A 19,713-nucleotide genomic window follows, 5' to 3' on the forward strand; every position below is an offset into this window, starting at 1 on the left:
AAAAAAAATTCTTTCCAAAGGCAGACTGACAGACATTAACAACACACAAAAGAAAGAATGTGCTGATCAGAATAAAGATGTTCACAGTATTATTTATAATAGCCAAGATACTGAAGCAACCTAAGTGTCCAATGACAGATAAACAGATAAAGAAGATGTGGTATATGTACAGTGGAATATTACTCAGCCATAAGGTAGAATGAAATCTTGCTATTTGTGACAACATGGATGTACGTGAAGGTCATTATGCTTAGTGAAATAAGTCAGATAAAGACAAACGCTGTATACCTTCATTTATATGTAAGCATATACATGCATTCATGCTTAGGGAGCATGTGAAATGTGATACACATGATATGCAAACATCAAAAGTGACTCAAAAATAAGGATTATCCCACTAAGAAAGAATATTTTTTAAATAGCCTCCAGAGACTGTAGGTCTTGGATAAAAGAAATATTAAAAGCATTCAATCAAGGATTAAGGGGAGTAGGAGGAGAAAGAAGTTAGGAAAACAGATCCAACTGCTGTAACCTTGAGCAAGTCATTCATTTGAACAAATATAACAAAACAGAAACAGATTCACAGATACAAGAACAAACCAGTGATTACCAGAGGGAAGTAGGTGGGAGGAGTGGTGAAATAGGTGAAGGAGATTAAGAGATACAAATTACCAGTTATAAAGTCAATAAGTTACAAAACGTAATGTATAGCACAAGGGATGCATTCCATGTTTTATAGTAGCTTTGTACTCCACAAGATCTATGAAACTAGTGAATGGTTAAGTTATATACCTCAAACCAATGTCACGTTGTAAGTCAATACATATTTCAGTAAATAGTAAAAAAGAGTGGATATAAAGCCTACTGTTGGGTACTGAAAAAAAAAAAAAGAAGAGAGATGTTCTCCATGTAATGTGAACAAACACACACACACACACACACACTGGAAGAGCACAGGATGAGGGTGCTGGGCCAGTGCCCTTCCAGTGTTACAGTTACAACTGGTAACGTCATGCCAGTCATCCTGTGCAGGGCAGTGGACACAGCAGGCTGTCTTAGCTGGAAACCCTTTAAATAGTCAGGCACATAGCTCACCAGCACTGTCAAACTGTACTGGCCAACCCATGCAGACTGGCATAAAGGGAGAAAACACACGGTGAAGGTCAGAATGTGTCTTCCAATTGGACTGAGGCTGGGTTTATCTCTCAAAAGACTAAATGGCTGCTATGATATTGTCCAACAGTCTCATGAGTTTGGATAATGTGAAATCATTTCTGTGAGATAAGACCTTCTTTGAGCTGAAGACATATTTTAGAGCCTATGACACCTGATGCTTTCAAACTGTGGTGCTGCAGAATCCCATGGACAGCAAGGATATCAAAACAGTTAATCCTAAAGGAAATCAACCCTGAATGGTCATTAGAAGGACTGATGCTGAAGCTCCAATACTCTGGCCACTTGATGCAAAGAACTGACTCACTGGAAAAGACCCTGATGCTGGGAAAGATGGAAGACAGGAGGAGAAAGGGACGACAGAGTATGAGATAGGTGGATGGCATCACTGACTCAATGGACATGAGTTTGAGCAAAGTCCAGGAGATGGTGGAGGACAGGGAAGCCTGGTGTGCTGCAGTCTATGGAATCACAAAGAGAAGGATACAACTTAGTGAATGAACAACAGCATGACATCTGAAAATAAGACCCTGGGCTGCAGTAAATTCCCCAAAATAATAAAAACCACCTAACCGTGGCAAGTGGCGGGTAGCCAACCACTCTTCCTTAAGTGATAATCCAACTCACCTTGTGTGCCCTCTTTAAATTTGACAGGTGCAGGGTCAGAATTAAAGCACACACACACACACACACACACACACACACACACACACACACTCTCACACATACACAAGCACCACAGTTAGAAGATAACTGGGGAGGAGCCCAGGGGTTAAGAACAATCTTTTTTAATTTCCACGTTTAAGAAAGTACAGGCAGACAAACATGCAGAAGCAATTATTTCCTACTTGAATTGCTGCAACCACAGCCAAACAGAAAAATTAATGGGCATCTCTGGATAATGTATAGTGTTTATCCAGATTAATTAGATACCATGAATTTGAAAACGGACTTCCTGCTAGGATCACAGGGACACAAATTAATCATACCACACACATTCATGCAAGTAACATAAGAACTTGAGAAATATTACATGAAAAGACAACAACAATTTTAACATAAATGTCATACTTAATTTGTGAAAAAGCACTTGCTAAAAGCTGCATGCAGAGGACAGAGAAGTGACAAAGCAATGGCTACATGAAAAACACACAAAGACTTTGAAGATTCTGCAAAGCAGGTGGGGACAACTAATATGCAAAGGTACAGTTCTATCACATTTGGCTTCAAAGAGGTAGAGAGGCTGAGTTATTCACAACACTAATTATATAGTCCTCTCTTCTTTTCTGCCCTCTGATTAAATGTTGACCCTTTTCCTTTTGAAAATATGTTGGTGCTCACTTCCTCCACATCCTATATTTAGTTGTTCCTTACTGTCAATGTGAAGGTTTTTTTTTTCTTTCCCATTCACAAATCGCTTCTAGAGCTTTTCAACATCCTTTCAGATTCCTTCTTAAAACAATTATAATTATGGAGGAAATGATATGATGTTTGGGAATAAAGCCGGGGAGGGGGAGGATACAGATGAAACAAGATCAATCACGAATTGATAACTGTTGGAACTAGGAAATGGGCACACAGGGGTTGACTGTGCTGTTTGAAATGTTCCATCTTGGAACCTTTTTAAAATAAACCTCCATTATTGTTATGTCATGTACCTTGTGCAGAGAAGGCAATGGCAAACCACTCCAGTACTCTTGCCTGGAGAATCCCATGAATGGAGGAGCCTGGTAGGCTGCAGTCCATGGGGTCGCTAAGAGTCGGACACAACTGAGCGACTTCACTTTCACTTTTCACTTTCACACAATGGAGAAGGCAATGGCAACCCACTCCGATGTTCTTGCCTGGAGAGTCCCAGGGACGGCAGAGCCTGGTGGGCTGCCGTCTGTGGGGTCACACAGAGTCGGACACGACTGAAGCAACTTAGCAGTAGCAGCAGCAGCATGTACCTTGTGAATGTTTTTCTGCTGAAGGGCACATAAATTAGGCTAAAATCAGAAGACATTGTTCTTCTCATTGACTCATTTGTAATTAAAACTTAATCCATAATCCTAAATTGCATTTTGAGATAACTTACCTAAAGACACAAAAAATGAGGCAGGCACTTGTCTAAATACTTTCACTTATATTATGTCAAAAATTATCATCTAGGCAAAAATAGTTATTCTTATATAGATTAAAGTTTAGTTATAAGCTTCTTGGAAATCAAGGTACAAAGAGAACTACAGTGAGTAATAAAATTCATATTCTGATAAAAGAAAGTATCAAATAGATTTTTTTCATGATATTAAATTCTAATATTCAAATGAACCTTTTTATTATTAATATAACACAAGGGGTGCCCTATAACATAACAAAGTCTTCAACATGGCTTCATAGATAAAAGTATTTCTCATAATCTTTGAGTCAATTCTTCCCACACATGCATGATTAGTTGCTCAATCATGTAGGACTCTGACCCCATGGACTGTAGCCTGCCAGGCTCCTCTATCCATGGGACTATGCCAGTAAGAATACTAGAGTGAGTGGCCATTTCCTCCTCCAGAGGATCATCCTGACTCAGGGATCAAACCTGCATCTCCCTGCACTGGCAGGCAGATTCTTTACCACTGAGCCACCTGGGAAGCCCTCTTCCTACAAACCAAGGACTTTTACACTAGGTTCAGTGAGGAAAACGACCTCTGCTAGGGTCTATGGTAGAATAGTACGAATATGCAGGTCTTTGATATTGACTACCAAGTTAGAATCAGGGACACACAATCTATAGAGAAGCACATGGGAAGCGTGTCCAGATTTCTTGAAGAGACTTACTTCTCTTTGAAGGATTTTTGGCAGTGTCCTAATTTAAGTCAGTTTAGAATTATACTTTCTAGTAAGAATCCACACTATGAATTACAGAAAGGTTCATATGCTTTGGATTTGGGCATGTAGGTAGGTTTTGAAATGAACTTCAAGTTTATGTATATATACACACACACACACACATACAGTGTGTATATATATATATATATATATATATATATATATATATATATAATGTTGTACACATATATACATTAACACAATAGAATGGGTTCACAAAGAGTTGGACACAACTGGGCAACTGAACAACAATATTAAAGCTTTCTTACCCTGACAACCAAAATGAAAAACACTACAAGATTAGTGGTCAGGAGGCATAAATCTCAGCTGTATTTTCACTAATTTGTGTAGTTTTGGGCAAGTAACAAACTTTTCTGAGTCCTGTTTCTTCACCTAAAAGCAATTATTCAATTCAATGTTTCAGTTACTTTGGGCACTAATGTGAAATACCTCTTGGGTTCCTCTAATCTTTACAAATGTGAATACATTTCAAGGTATCATTTAGTCAGCAAAGTTTGTCTCACCGGGATTATATCTGAATTGTTGTTGCTGGTTTCAACTTCAATTGAAGCAAGGTTTTGACTCCTCTTTCTCTTCATTTCCCAAGAGGCCTATAGCAAGGTATTAAGAAAAAATATACAAGGATTAGTAGCAATCAATTGTACATATTAAACCACTGTCACTCTTTCCTTCCTTCCGCTTCTATTAAGTGCTGGCTTCTGTAGGATAAACAGAGGGCATTCAACAAAATAACATCATAATGCAAGTTAAGTATGAAACGAATGGTGTAGATTATGGCACTCAACAGTGAATCAAAGGCCTTATAGTATTTTGCAAAGAATCTGCATGAATTACTGTCTATATACTGAATATATAACATTTCATATGGATATATATATATATGTATATATACATTGTTCTTAAAATTTATGTGGATGTTGCTGGGAGGAATAAGATATATATTCATTAAAAAATATCTATGATGGCTTACTTTTACTTTCTTTTACTTTACTTTTACTTTCTTTTACTTACTTTTACTGTCATTCTTAATCAGTAGACGTTGAATATGCCTAGTATGTGAGATATCTGCAGTCATTTAAAAATTTTTTGACAGTTTCAATGTACATTTTATAAAATATTGTCTATATTCCCAATGTTGTACAATATAGCCTTGTAGCTTATTTTATATATAGTAGCTTGTATCTCTTAATTCCCTACACTTACATTGCCCCCTTCCCTTTCCTCACTGATAATGACTAGCTTGTTCCTTATATCTATATATCTGCTTCTTTATCCTTATATTCACTAGTTTGTTGTATTTTTTGATTCCATATATAAGTGATATCATATAGTGTTTGCTGCAAATGGCAAATTTTCATTCTTTTTATGGCTGAGCAATACTCTATTGTATATACACGCCTTTTCTTTAGCCATTCATCTGTTGATGGACACTAAGGTTGCTTCCATATCTTGGCAATCATAAATAATGCTGCTGTGAACTGCTATGAACACTGGGGTGCTTGTATCTTTTTAAACTAGAGTTTGGGTTTTTTTAATATATACCAAGAGTGGAACTGTTGGATCATGGGATAGTTCTTTTGTTTTTTCAGTGTCTACAATCAATTTCATTTTAATATAATCTAAACACATACCATTTAGAAAATACCAAGAAAAATTTCTGTACAAAAGTTGATACTATTGCGTTTGGACAAAGCTGGCAAGTTCCTGCTATGAGCATAGCCCAGAAGACGCCACCGAGGAAACCTAATATATTGGAGTAGATGTTATGCTGTTTGGTCCACAGTTTGATAGCTCTCAAGGTTAACCTCAAGTTGTCAATGTTTGGTACTAGATGTAAAATTTCACTGATTACCCTGAAATCAGTAAGATTTCTTAGACATATCTAAAATTTTAAGCAGACTTTCATCTAGAAGTCCAAGTCTTCTAGAATAGTCTTTAGTGCTAACCTTGCAAACCAAATATCAATCTCTATCCCATCAAAACACTATTTTTTGAGAACCCTGCATAGTGTTTTCCACAGTGACTGCACCAATTTACATTCCCACCAATAGTGTATGAGGATTCTCTTCTCACCACCATTTGTTTGTGTTCTTTTTAATGACAGCCATTCTGACAGATATAAGGTGATATCTCAAAGGTTTTGATTTGTGTTTCCCTGATGATTAGTGATGTTGAGCATCCTCTCATGTGTCTTTTTGGCCTTCTGTATGTCTTCTTTGGAGAAATGCATATTTAGATCTTCTGCCCATTTTTTTACTAGGTTGTTTTATATATATATATATATATATACACACACACACACACAGCTGTATAAATATAGCTGTATTAAGTTGTTTGTATATTTTGGAGCTTAATCCCTTGTGGTTACATCATTTGCAAATATTTTATCCCATTCTGTAAGTTGTCTTTTCATTTGGTTTGTGGCTCCCTTTGCTATGGAAAAGCTTTTAAGTTTAATTAGGTTCCATTTGTTTGTTTTTGCTTTTGTTTTCCATTACTCTAGGGGACAGATCCAAAAAAAAATCTTGCTGCGATTTATGTCAAAGAGTGTTCTGCCTATGTTTTCCTCTAGGAGTTGTATAGTATCCAGTCTTACATTTAGGTCTTTAATCCCTTTTGAGTTTATTTTATCATCAATTACAAGGAAAAAACTGAAAAAAAAAAAAAAAAACAAACCACATGGAGGCTAAACAATACGCTACTAAACAACTAGTGGATCACTGAAGAGATAAAAAACACCTAAAAATAAATGAAAACAAAAACAAATTTTTCCAAAACAGAATATGCAGTTCTAAGAGGGAAGTTTATAGTGATACAAGCTTATCCCAAGAAACAAGAAAAATCTCAAACAACCTAAAAATTCTTCCCAAGAGTTGACGTACAACATGTCTTCATTTCTTCCCCTTCCACTTGCTAATCAATCCATTGTAACCTGGTTTCTATTCTCTCCAATTCAATAACAATGAAATTCCTCCTGTGATCATTCCTATTACCACTAAGTCATTAAGTTAGTCAACTTTTTTGGCCTTTGGCCTGGTTGAGTTGACCTCTCAACGGAATTTAGCCTCTCCGATCATCTACACCCCATATCTCAGCAAATGGGTCAGTGTTCTCTCCTCAAGCCAAATACACAGGAACAAATACGTCCACTTCTCTCCCCTCCACATGACCACCTCAGCCACACCACCGTTATTTCCCCCCAAGGCCACTGCAATAGCCTTTTAACTGTTCTGCCCACATTCATTCTGTTTGCTGAGAATCCATTTTTCATACTAACCCAAAGCAATCTTTTCTAAAGGAAATTTTGATCATACCACTTCCCTGTTTAAAATCCTTCAGTGTTTTTCTGTTGCTTTCAGGATAAATACAAAATCCCTTATCAAAGTATCAGCTTGCATGGTTCTGATGACTCCCTGCCCATCTCACACCACAGCCCCCTTTCCCTCACTGCCCCACCACAGCTTAGCTGTCTTCTTAGTGTCAATGAAGTGTCAGTCACTCAGTCATGTCCCACTCTTTGCAACCCCATGGTCTGTAGCCTGCCAGGCTCCTCTGTCCATGGAATTCTCCAGGTAAGAATACTGGAGTGGGTTGCCATTCCCTTCTCCAGGGAGCTGTCTTCTTAAGGTACTTTGTATTCCATGTTCCCTCATTAGCAAATAATGTTTGCACTGATTGGAAATGATCTTCCTCTCCTTTTAGCCACTTAATTGGAATTCAATCCTAAAAGTTATGTCATCACCTTTTCAAGGAAGACTTCCCTGTCCTCCCAGGGTCAAATCTCCTATTAAAAGGACTCACACTACTATGTCATAAAAACTGCCTCAGCATCAGTTCCCATTTATCTGTATAATCATTGGATTGTCTGTCTCTATCCCTAGATTATAAGTTCAGCAGGGACTTGGGACCATAGGTGGTTTTTGCTCACAGCTAAATCCCCTGTAGCTGGCTAACATACTGAATGGCACATAACAGATGATTTTACACATATATACATATATATATTCACATATACCTATGTGAATCTCCATATTTACGTTCTAAAATGTGCTGTTCTAACACAACTTTGGATGTTGTCTTTGGAGCATGTAACCTCCCCATAAAATAAGTCTACAAAGCCCAAATCTTGAAATTCCACAGTTAATGAAATAAGGAGTTAAAGGAGATATAATTATAAAGTGATAGCAACTGCTTTTTATATTATAAGCATGCAAAAGTTGAGTATCTGCTGAATAGATGAATTCCTACACTCAATGCATAATTCAAACTAAAATTCTGAAGAAGGTAGACAGATTCAGTTTGGCCTCTACAGTCTCAAGAAAAGACTTAGGGCCAAAACTTCAAAATTATAGGGATCCGTATTTCAAATAATCTAAGAGAATGAGCTACCCAAAAATGAAGTAAGAAAAGGCTGCCTTTAGGAGGTAATAAGCCTATATCACTAAAGATTTTCAAGAATCCAATACCATTTTCCAAAGATATTACAAAGGAATGTGTGAGATATTTCTGTAATGTAACTATTATTCAGAATAATTCTTTTTTAAAGAATCATGCCTGAAATCTTGTCTTCCACCATGCTTAATACAGTATCTTACACAGGGCAGAAGCTCAGTGGATATTTGCCAATGAAATTAGTTCCTTGCTTTCAGAGATGATGGTAACTCATTGGAATATTTTCCATGTGGCCCATATTCACCCTTTCAGGGTAAAGTAAATTTTTAGAAACAGTAAAAAGACATTAGTAATCAAGTTTTATCAACAAGGCAGATAAACTAAGCAATAAATTTTGGCTTATAAAAGATTTTTTAAAGGTAGTAAGATAACGAAGTGAAGTGAAGTGAAAGAGTTAGTCGCTCGGTGGTGTTCAACTCTTTGTGACCCCATGGACTGTAGCCCTTTGGGACCTCATGGATTGTAGCCTGCCAGGCTTCTCTGTCCATGGAATTCTCCAGGTAATACTGGAGTGTGTAGCCATTCCCTTCCCCAGGGTATCTTCCCAATCCAGGGATCGAACCTGGGTTCCCCACATTACAGGCAGATTCTTTACCATCTGAGCCACAAGGGAAGCCAGTGAGATAATACCTGTGGTCACTGAATACTGATCAGACACAGGGTAAATGCCCACTCAATTTTAAGTGTTGTTATTATTATACACTGAGACTAAGGGCAGATTCTCAAAGAGGAATTAAATAAGCATCAACACTGTAAGAATGAAAGTGTAATGTTTTGTTTTGTTTTTTTTTAAAGAAACTCATTTAGATACATGGAAATCCTAGGGTGTACATTCATTATAATCAAGCTCAGCACTTAGTTACTTTATCAACATCACATTTTATTTTTCCAGAACTTGGACTATAGGGATAACTACCTATATAAAATTTGACCAAGCATTTTTGCTATAAAGCACTGAATGCAAATTTCTCAAGATTACAGGTTTATCCTATATGGCTATTTCTCTCTTAAATACAGATTAAAATCTTTATCCCATAGAGGTGTTCTTTAGGAGCCCTTCAGTGCTGATATTAGCAATCTGACTTTTCCTCCAAAAGAGACAATGTAGGGAAAAAATAGAAATTGGGACTTTGTCCAGGGAACTCAGATTACAATATGTATGCTATAATTAGAGTGCTTTAAAAATGTGAAATGAAGCAAAATCTTTAAAAAATGTTATTTCTGGAAAAGTGAATGACTATACACTTTTGTGAAAAAGTAACAAAAAAAAAATCACCTGGTCTCTGCTAGCTAGTTTGACATTTTCCAGTGGAACTGCTGGATACGTCTGCTGTTGAGGTTTCACTTTCTTCTGCCCAGACATTTTCATAATTTTAGTCTCTGAAATATACTCTACATCGGAGTCCACTCCTTCTGTGTTTTTTTCCCAGCCTCTGTGGTTGACCAAAAGCTCAAAGGATGAAAGAGACTCATGCTTCAAGTCATCACTGGAAGGTCTGATTCTCTGAATTTTCTTATTTCCCTTAAATAAGAAAGAACATGCTTTTAATTTGGGATAGATGGCTTATTTATAATTAATTACCATTCCCTTATAATCTTATAATATTAGGTGATATTTATTACTAACAGCAGTTTTAAAAATCAGAGGCTTAGAAAATAAACTTTGGCAAAGGTATACTGCTATAATGGCTCATTCAGAATTTGATTCAGCAGAGCTGGGCTGAGTCAAGAAGTCTGATCTTAAAGATGCAAAAGACTCCAAATTGGTAATACACTGTGCTTCCTGACTTACTCCTGAGCAGAGATTTTCTTGCTTTTGGATCCCTGGTGCATGTAGGTCAGCTATCTATTAACTTAAAATTTGGTTGAGGTTTACAATCTCACCATTTGTCTGCTAAGAAATCTGAATAACCAAAATTGTAAAGAGTTTTCCATAATTTTGTGTGTGTGATTGATATAACTCTGAAGGTTCAAAAATTTTTAAATTTTAGATAATAACAGACATTTGAGGAATAAAATGTAATATGACATTTAGCAAACATAACAACATAGGAATTACATATAGAACATATTTCTAGGTAAATATATACCCACAGACTCACATACACACTCTCTCTCTGATTTTATATGCATAATTTTATATAACACATATATATTATAAATAATATACTGGAAAGATATAATTATAAATACATTAAGATATCTAAAATGGTCATCATCTCCATGCAGTAAGACAATGGGTGGTTTAAATTTTCTTATTTATACTTTACTTTCTGAGTTTTTCCTAATAAACATGAATTGTTATAATAAAAAATGATGATGGTGAAAAAATATCTATGAGTGCTTCACTTTCTGAACATATTAAACCATGATGACATTTGGCCCTTGGTAAGTCTTATCATTCCTATGGGAAATGTCACAAATGACTCAATCCCACTTTAATTACTCACCTTAGATGTTGAAGCTTGGAAGGGGCTAGTGAGCTCAGTGATCCTATTCACTGGTATAAACTGAGGCTATTATGGAAAAAAATCATTAGACAAATGTAAGTAAAAATAACTTTTAATTGGCATTTATAATAATTCAATGTTCTTCATTTTTTAAAGAAGTGCCAAGCTCACACACTCTTGCCAATCCTTAAGGAGACCCTTTCAGTTTAGACATACAGTAATGGTATATGATTGGTAGTGACTGAACAGTACAAGATAATGCAATGAAGTATTACAAGCAATACAAGCAAAATTACAAGCAATTACAAGCAAACATCTTATGAGCAATACAAGGGTGCCATGGTATCAGAAATTGTCTCCACAGCCCTCATCTCTGGAGACTCTTTTTCTCCATGTGTAGTTCCCAGCATCTGGAACAAATCTTGACCTTTAGCAATAGCTCTGCACAGGTCAGAGCCCTGGATCTGAGCTTCAAGGGACTGTTGAGGATACACTGCCCTTAACTGTGTCCCTAATAACTGACATCCATATTTATATGGTGCTGTATTCATATATTACTGGGATATTCTTTTCTTTTTTTGTATTTAGCTGCTATCGTAGTATCTTAAACACACCATTATAATAGTTTGGTTTTCCCAGACTATCTATCTGCCAGAGTTTTCTATAGGAAGGGTAGGTGGAGGATAAGAGTCTAGGTGAGTTTTTCTTTTTTGTTTCCATAAGCAAAATCTCTTTTCTCATCTCTCCCCAAGAAATTCTTTTTCTCCTCTTCTGCAAACATGGCTTTTTGAGTACTTTCATGTACACTCCACATCTTCTGTGAACCTAAGCAGGTCCAGTAAGGTTCCAAGGCTATAGATTTTCCATCTCCAGATGAACCCTTCTTTATTAAGTGTATTTGTGTTGATTCTTTAGAAGTGCTATTGCTGGGCTCTTTCTTCCATTTCTCTCCATTTCCTCCTGTGGGATTCTTGCATTATCTTGACTGCCTTGGGCAGCCCTGGGGTATTCTGGTATATATTTCCTAGCTCGACTGAAACTGGAGTTTGCATTTTTGTTCTCTGTTTTCCTGTTGCTCTTACAAGACTCCCAGGAAAAGAACAGGAAGATGCTACATCTATATAGCTATATTTATAGCAGAAATCACGGTATGTATCACATTGTCTCATAGTCATGGTAACACTTGTATCTCTCTCTGAAAGTCATTTTTTATCTGTAGTACCCATCACAGTGTTTAGCACTTTATAGGTACTCAATAAAATGTTGGTGATTAACAGGATAAACAGATGTTCCCAGAGACTACTGCTCATTTCTTTCTTTGCTGAAACACCACCACAGTTCTATTCTGCACTCATAATGTGACTACTTCTTCATTACCTGTCAGATGTTATCACATATTTGAGATGCTTTATATTAAATGCCAGTGTCTTATTCCTGATATAGAGAAATGGATTGAGTGTAGCCTAGTAACAAGGTATGATACACTTACATCATTTGGGTTTGTATCATTTTTGGTGCTAGCTTAAAGATAATTACTTTTTGATAAAAAGTTTTATTACAGTGAGTTTTAACCTGAACGACTAATCACATCACTGAAGTTGTAATAAAAATTTTTAATTCCATTCGTTTTCCTCTTTTTATATTCATTTCAGAGTTGTGTTTCTACAAAAGAACTTCAGACATAGAAACATTCAGACATAGAAATACACAGCAAAAATGTCTCAACTACATTTTGAATAGAAAAATACCACTAATGGCAGCACATCTTTGCATTTTTTGTAAAACAGAAATCGAGGTAACATAGCTAATCCATTTCAAATTCTGTCTCAGTTACTTAATGAATAGTTGTTTGCTAGTGGTAATATCTTTATCATCACCATCACCTCTTCAGATTTCAGAGACTCATCATCACCTTAGAAAGCTTGCTAATATTGGTATTTATTTTTATATGATACTCATAAACTCTCCCAGAAAGACTGTTACATTTCTTTCCATGTTTGGAAAGTCCTGAAAATCACAGATTCAATAGCAAAAGCTGCAGAACATGAAGTATCTCTGCCAGCAGGAAAAACAAAGGGTCCTTAAAGTCAGGAATAAAGGAGAAAAAGGCTGTGGTGCATAAGAATCATGTGGAGAGCTGGACAGAAAAGCAGATTCCAAGGCTTCTGTCTCAGAGACTCTTGTTGAGTCAGTCTGCTGTAGACCTCAGGAATCTGAATTTTTACAAACATGCGAAGTTCTTACACAAATGACCTGATCATCATAGACTCACAGCCCTGGAAGGCAGAGGATTCTACCTTTTAATTTTAGATTCATGCTTAGTGGGACTGTAGAGACAATATTTTTATGTTTCTGTACAATGAAGGCTTTCTGATCAAATTTTACCAAAACTTTAGACCTAGCCTAGAAGAACAAATTTTAGAATTTAATTTATGACTAATTATTAGTGAGAGAGTATCTGAAGAGATTTACCCCCCTAGAGGTATGTATTTACATGTTAAGGAAGGAATGAGATCTGAGGACGTAGAAGCATAGCTAAAGAAGATAGTCTTATCTTTCCCCCTAAGAGATTTACTTATATTCCAAAGAGTAACAGTAAGAATCCAGGATCCTTCTCAAAGAGCAAAAAAGTATGTGTCTGACAGGCAATAAGGTGGAGTTAGGGAGGAGGCTGCCCCTCTCTTATATAAATAATCAGATTTTTTTTTCCAACTTTCTCACTGATGATACAAACTCCAGTATATATAGGATAACATATGATCTGCCTCATCTCATCCACTGCCCCAGGGGTACAAATTAGGACAAAAGGGAATCAGAGTAATTATTTGCTATAATTAAATAATAGATCTGCTCTGCTCCAGAAACCTCATGTTTGTATTCAAAATAAAACAAATATATACAGGCATTACAAACTTAACACCCTGTAAATGAAGATGGGCAACTAATACTCATGGGCTCTAAAACTGGACAAAAGTGAAAGTAAAAAGTAAAGTGTCAGTTGCTCAGTGGTGTCCAACTCTTTGCAACCCCATGGACTGCAGTCCACCAGATTCCTCTGTCCATGGAATTCTCCAGGCAAGAATACTGGAGTGGGTTGCCATGCCCTCCCTCCAGATGATCTTCCTGACCCAGGGATTGAACCCAGGTCTCCTGTATTGCAAACAGATAAAATTAAATGGATATTCACAAATACCTAGTTTAATCCCATTTTTACTGGGCTGAAGGGGGAGGGGTGTGCTAGGATCAAGGACTAGTGACATCAAACAGACCTGAGGTCAGCTTATAAACAACTCTTCCATAAAAAAGAATAAACTCTTGCCATCTGTGACAACATGGATGGACCTACAGGGTATAAAGCTAAGTGAAATAAGTCAGACTGCTGCTGCTAAGCCGCTTCAGTCGTGCCCAACTCTGTGCGACCCCATGGACGGCAGCCCACCAGGCTCCGCCGTCCCTGGGATTCTCCAGGCAAGAACACTGGAGTGGGTTGCCATTTCCTTCTCCAGTGCATGAAAGTGAAAAGTGAAAGTTAAGTCGCTCAGTCGTGTCTGACTCTTAGCGACCGCATGGACTGCAGCCTTGCAGGCTCCTCTGTCCATGGGATTTTCCAGGCAAGAGTACTGGAGTGGGCTACCATTGCCTAAAGACAAATATTACATGATCTCACTTACATGTGGAATTTAAGAGGGAAAAAAAAAAAGAACAAACAAGGCAATTAAGAAACAGACTCATAGATATAAGTTAGTGGCTGTCAGAGGATAAAATGGTGAGAAAATGGGCAAAATAGGTGAAAGGGATTAGGAGGTACAAACTTTCAATTATAAAATAAATAAGTCAAGAGGATGCAATTTACAGCATAAGAGATACAGTCAGTAATATTCTAACAACTCTCTATGGTGGCTAAACATCATGGTGATCATTTTGTAACATATGAAAATATTGAATCATTATGGTATACACTTGAAACTACTATAACACTGTATGTCAATTAAAATTCAAGAGAAAAGAAAAGAATGTGGACAAGCAAATCAAGCTAAGGAGTTGGACAGCTACTGTTGGACATCTACTGTGCCCAATACTGAGCCAGATGTAGTGATGGGAGATACATGAGGAAGTGAACTCATGATATCTGCCCTCAAGGAATTTCCACACATGTTCCTCATGAGCAATAGTAGCTCGTTTGCTATACTGCGAACACAGGGCCCACAGATGTGACCGTATCATGCATTATCCCTTTTGGAATGTCAGGCATCACCACAGAGAAATTAGATCTTTGTCACAAGAGTAATAAAGTAAAACACTTCAATTACAGTGAGCATCATCAGCCTCTTGTTAGACAGAGTGTCATAACAGCTTAGGTGTCATAAATTTTAGATCATGGAAGTTTATGTAAAGAGGCTGAAAAGCTTGATAAACAAATAGATTTTCTAAGGCATCTAGCTCCATAGTATACAGATTAGAAATCTCAGCATCCTATACAACAATGACACATTAAGAAGATTACATTCTAAATGGGAAAATGTGTTCACAGTCTTCAGTATAAAGTTGTGCTCAGATATGCCATTTCATTTTGAAAACCACAGCTAAAAGTTCAGCGAGCCTTCTCCGCCTTACATTTACTGCTAAAATGTACACTTACTGTGGGAACTGTCAGACCACACGGCCTCAGTTTTTGTGTCCATGCAAGCACCATGAAAGAACAGAATGCTACTGAGTTTTCTCAACAGGCATGGAATTTTACAAAGGCTCTTCATGTGATGCAAAGACTATGAATGTGACAAATGAAATCCAAATATAGTCTCTATACTCCCACTCAAATGCAACACTTCATTTTGACCAAGTGTGAGAACATTATAGTGTCCAAGAATAGATGTAGACAAGTTTAAGTCTAACCTATATAGCTTCAACCAATCCAATGAAAAATATTTATCTTTGTATCCAATTGTGAAGAATTCTGCATAAACCAAATTGTTCCTTCAACCCTTCACTCATTTGGCAAACATCTACTATATAAAAGGTCCGGGTCTAAGTGTTATTGGGAACACAAAGATGAATAAAAATGTTCCCTTATTTCAAAAATCTTACAGTCAAACATAGGAGACAGATAAGACACATGACTAACTATAATACCAGGTAGAAAGTGAAACACGGAGACATCCCTGGTGGTCCAGTGGGTAAGAATCCATCTTCCAAAGCAGGGGATGCAGGTTTGATCCCTGGTTGGGGAACTAAGATCCCACCTGACAGGGGCAACTAAGCCAGTGCACCACAACTAGAGAGAAGCCCACATGCCACAAATAAGACACAACCTAGTCAAATATATGGAGAAGGCAATGGCACCCCACTCCAGTACTCTTGCCTGGAAAATCCCAAAGACGGAGGAGCCTGGTAGGCTGCAGTCCATGGGGTCACTAGGAATCGGACATGACTGAGCGACCTCATTTTCACTTTTCACTTTCATGCATTGGAGAAGGAAATGGCAACCCACTCCAGTGTTCTCGCCTGGAGAATACCAGGGACGGGGGAGCCTGGTGGGCTGCAGTCTCTAGGGTCGCACAGAGTCGGACACAACTGAAGCGACTTAGCAGCAGTCAAATATATAAATAAAGTTTTTTAAAAAGTGAAATATGTCCTTAAGAAAGACACACGTGAAGGGTAAGGGGAAGTGGAAGAAGGAGATATTTCTACAAGCAGGGAAATGAGAGAAGACTTCATACAGCAATGACATTAGTTTTGGACCTTGAAGGACTAGGGAACAAAGGCACTCAGACAAAGTGGCAGGAATGGAGGCATGCGGCATCAAGGAAGTGGAGAACATAGAGGAACCTGCGGGAGCTCAGGGAGAGACTCCTGCAGAAGAGAAGAAACTTACGCCAAAGCACTAGTGTCAGATTAGAGAGAGCCTGGACTGTGGCTCCAGCTGGGAAATTAACATTAATCAGAGAAGGTTAACCCAGAAGGACCCAGAGAATACACAAGCAACACAGCACGTCTGCACAAATGAATTGATTATATAAATACACTATACTACCCACTGACTTTGAAAAAAGTCAAAGTATTAGTCAGTCAGTCATGTCCGACTACGTGAGACGCTATGGACTGTGCTTGCCAGGTCCCTCTGGCCGTAGAATTCTCCAGGCAGTAGATTGTTAATGGATTCTCCAATGGAGTGGGTTGCCAATCCCTTCTCCAGGGAATCATCCCAGTGATACAAATGGGTAAACAGAGTAGGCTTCATTCAAGGAATCAAGTTATCATTTGCCTTATAATGATCTGAAGGCATTAAGTGTATTTAAAGTGGTACCAAAAATCCCTGAATGAAATGGACCTAAAACAATACTCCACGTGTGTGATTATGACACAGCTGTCCTGTTGAACAACAGAAAGTAGAAAAGACTGTAAATTGTGATGTTAAAATTGACTGTGGCTCAGATCATGAACTCCTTATTACCAAATTCAGACTGAAATTGAAGAAAGTAGGGAAAACCACTAGACCATTCAGGTATGACCTAAATCAAATCCCTTATGATTATACAGTGGAAGTGAGAAATAGATTTAAGGGCCTAGATCTGATAGACTGCCTGATGAACTATGGGCTGAGGTTCGTGACATTGTACAGGAGACAGGGATCAAGACTATCCCCATGGAAAAGAAATGCAAAAAAGCAAAATGGCTATCTGGGGAGGCCTTACAAATAGCTGTGAAAAGAAGAGAAGCGAAAAACAAAGGAGAAAAGGAAAGATATAAGCATCTGAATGCAGAGTTCCAAAGAATAGCAAGAAGAGATAAGAAAGCCTTCTTCAGCGATCAATGCAAAGAAATAGAGGAAAACAACAGAATGGGAAAGACTAGAGGTCTCTTCAAGAAAATTAGAGATACCAAGTGAACATTTCATGCAAAGATGGGCTTGATAAAGGACAGAAATGGTATGGACATAACAAAAGCAGAAGATATTAAGAAGAGGTGGCAGGAATACACAGAAGAACTGTACAAAAAAGATCTTCACGACCCAGATAATCACGATGATGTGATCACGCATCTAGAGCCAGACATTCTAGAATGTGAAGTCAAGTGGGCCTTAGAGAGCATTACCACAAACAAAGCTAGTGGAGGTGATGGAATTCCAATTGAGCTATTTGAAATCCTGAAAGATGATGCTGTGAAAGTGCTGCACGCAATACGCCAGCAAATTTGGAAAACTCAGCAGTGACCACAGGACTGGAAAAGGTCAGTTTTCATTCCAATCCCAAAGAAAGGCAATGCCAAAGAATGCTCAAACTACCACACAATTGCAGTCATCTCACATGCTAGTAAAGTAATGCTCAAAATTCTCTAAGCCAGGCTTCAACAATACATGAACCGTGAACTTCCTGATGTTCAAGCTGGTTTTAGAAAAGGCAGAGGAACCAGAGATCAAATTGCCAACATCTGCTCGATCATCGAAAAAGCAAGAGAGTTCCAGAAAAACATCTATTTCTGCTTTATGGACTATGCCAAAGCCTTTGACTGTGTGGATCACAATAAACTGTGGAAAATTCTGAAAGAGATGTGAATACCAGACCACCTGACCTGCCTCTTGAGAAACCTATATGCAGGTCAGGGAGCAACAGTTAGAACTGGACATGGAACAACAGACTGGTTCCAAATAGGAAAAGGAGTTCATCAAGGCTGTATACTGTCACCCTGCTTATTTAACTTCTATGCAGAGGACATCATGAGAAACGCTGGACTGGAAGAAAACACAAGCTGGAATCAAGATTGCCGGGAGAAATATCAATCACCTCAGATATGCAGATGATACCACCCTTATGGCAGAAAGTGAAGAGGAATTAAAAAGCCTCTTGATGAAGGTGAAAGAGGAGAGTGAAAAGTTGGCTTAAAGCTCAACATTCAGAAAACGAAGATCATGGCATCCAGTCCCATCACTTCATGGCAAATAGATGGGGAAACAGTGGAAACAGTGTCAGACTTTATTTTTTTGGGCTCCAAAATCACTGCAGATGGTGACTGTAGCCATGAAATTAAAAGACGCTTACTCCTTGGAAGGAAAGTTATGACCAACCTAGATAGCATATTCAAGAGCAGAGACATTACTTTGCCAACAAAGGTCCGTCTAGTCAAGGCTATGGTTTTTCCAGTGGTCATGTATGGATGTGAGAGTTGGACTGTGAAGAAGGCTGAGTGCCAAAGAATTGATGCTTTTGAACTGTGGTGTTGGAGAAGACTCTTGAGAGTCCCTTGGACTGCAAGGAGATCTAACCAGTCCATTCTAAAGGAGATCAGCCCTGGGATTTCTTTGGAGGGAATGATGCTAAAGCTGAAACTCCAGTACTTTGGTCACCTCATGCGAAGAGTTGACTCACTGGAAAAGACTCTGATGCTGGGAGGGATTGGGGGCAGGAGGAGAAGGGGACGACAGAGGATGAGATGGCTGGGTGGCATCACTGACCTGATGGACGTGAGTCTGAGTGAACTCCGGGCGTTGGTGATGGACAGGGAGGCTGGGGTGCTGCGATTCATGGGGTTGCAAAGAGTCAGACATGACTGATCGACTGAACTGAACTGAACTGAAAACTAAGAAAAGGGCAAAATTGAGTACTGCCAAATCCTCAAATGCAGAGGACTTGATTCTGTTGCTCTGTCTTATGGTTTTAAAATTCTTGTCTAGGTTTACTGAAAAACAGAATGAAAATTATCTAGCTGATGGGCCAATTAGTAGCTAAACAATCAAGAGTGATGATAAAAATGAAAATGC

General features: G+C 38.0%; 1 protein-coding gene across 6 annotated transcripts in view; it reads right to left on the minus strand.

Moving 5' to 3' along the window:
- Positions 1-19,713, minus strand: part of MORC1 (MORC family CW-type zinc finger 1) — a 171,297-nt gene that overhangs the window by 41,323 nt on the left and 110,261 nt on the right. For all 6 annotated transcript variants that reach the window (XM_025283715.3, XM_044941636.2, XM_044941629.2 and 3 more), the window contains 3 exons: positions 10,959-11,024; positions 9,785-10,030; positions 4,560-4,646 (listed from right to left, as the gene is read on the minus strand). In XM_025283715.3, coding sequence (XP_025139500.2) covers positions 4,560-4,646; positions 9,785-10,030; positions 10,959-11,024 — 399 coding nt within the window. The remainder of the gene's footprint in view (positions 1-4,559; positions 4,647-9,784; positions 10,031-10,958; positions 11,025-19,713) is intronic.

Source organism: Bubalus bubalis, chromosome 1, assembly GCF_019923935.1.
Source record: "Bubalus bubalis isolate 160015118507 breed Murrah chromosome 1, NDDB_SH_1, whole genome shotgun sequence".
Classification (NCBI taxonomy): domain Eukaryota; kingdom Metazoa; phylum Chordata; class Mammalia; order Artiodactyla; family Bovidae; genus Bubalus; species Bubalus bubalis.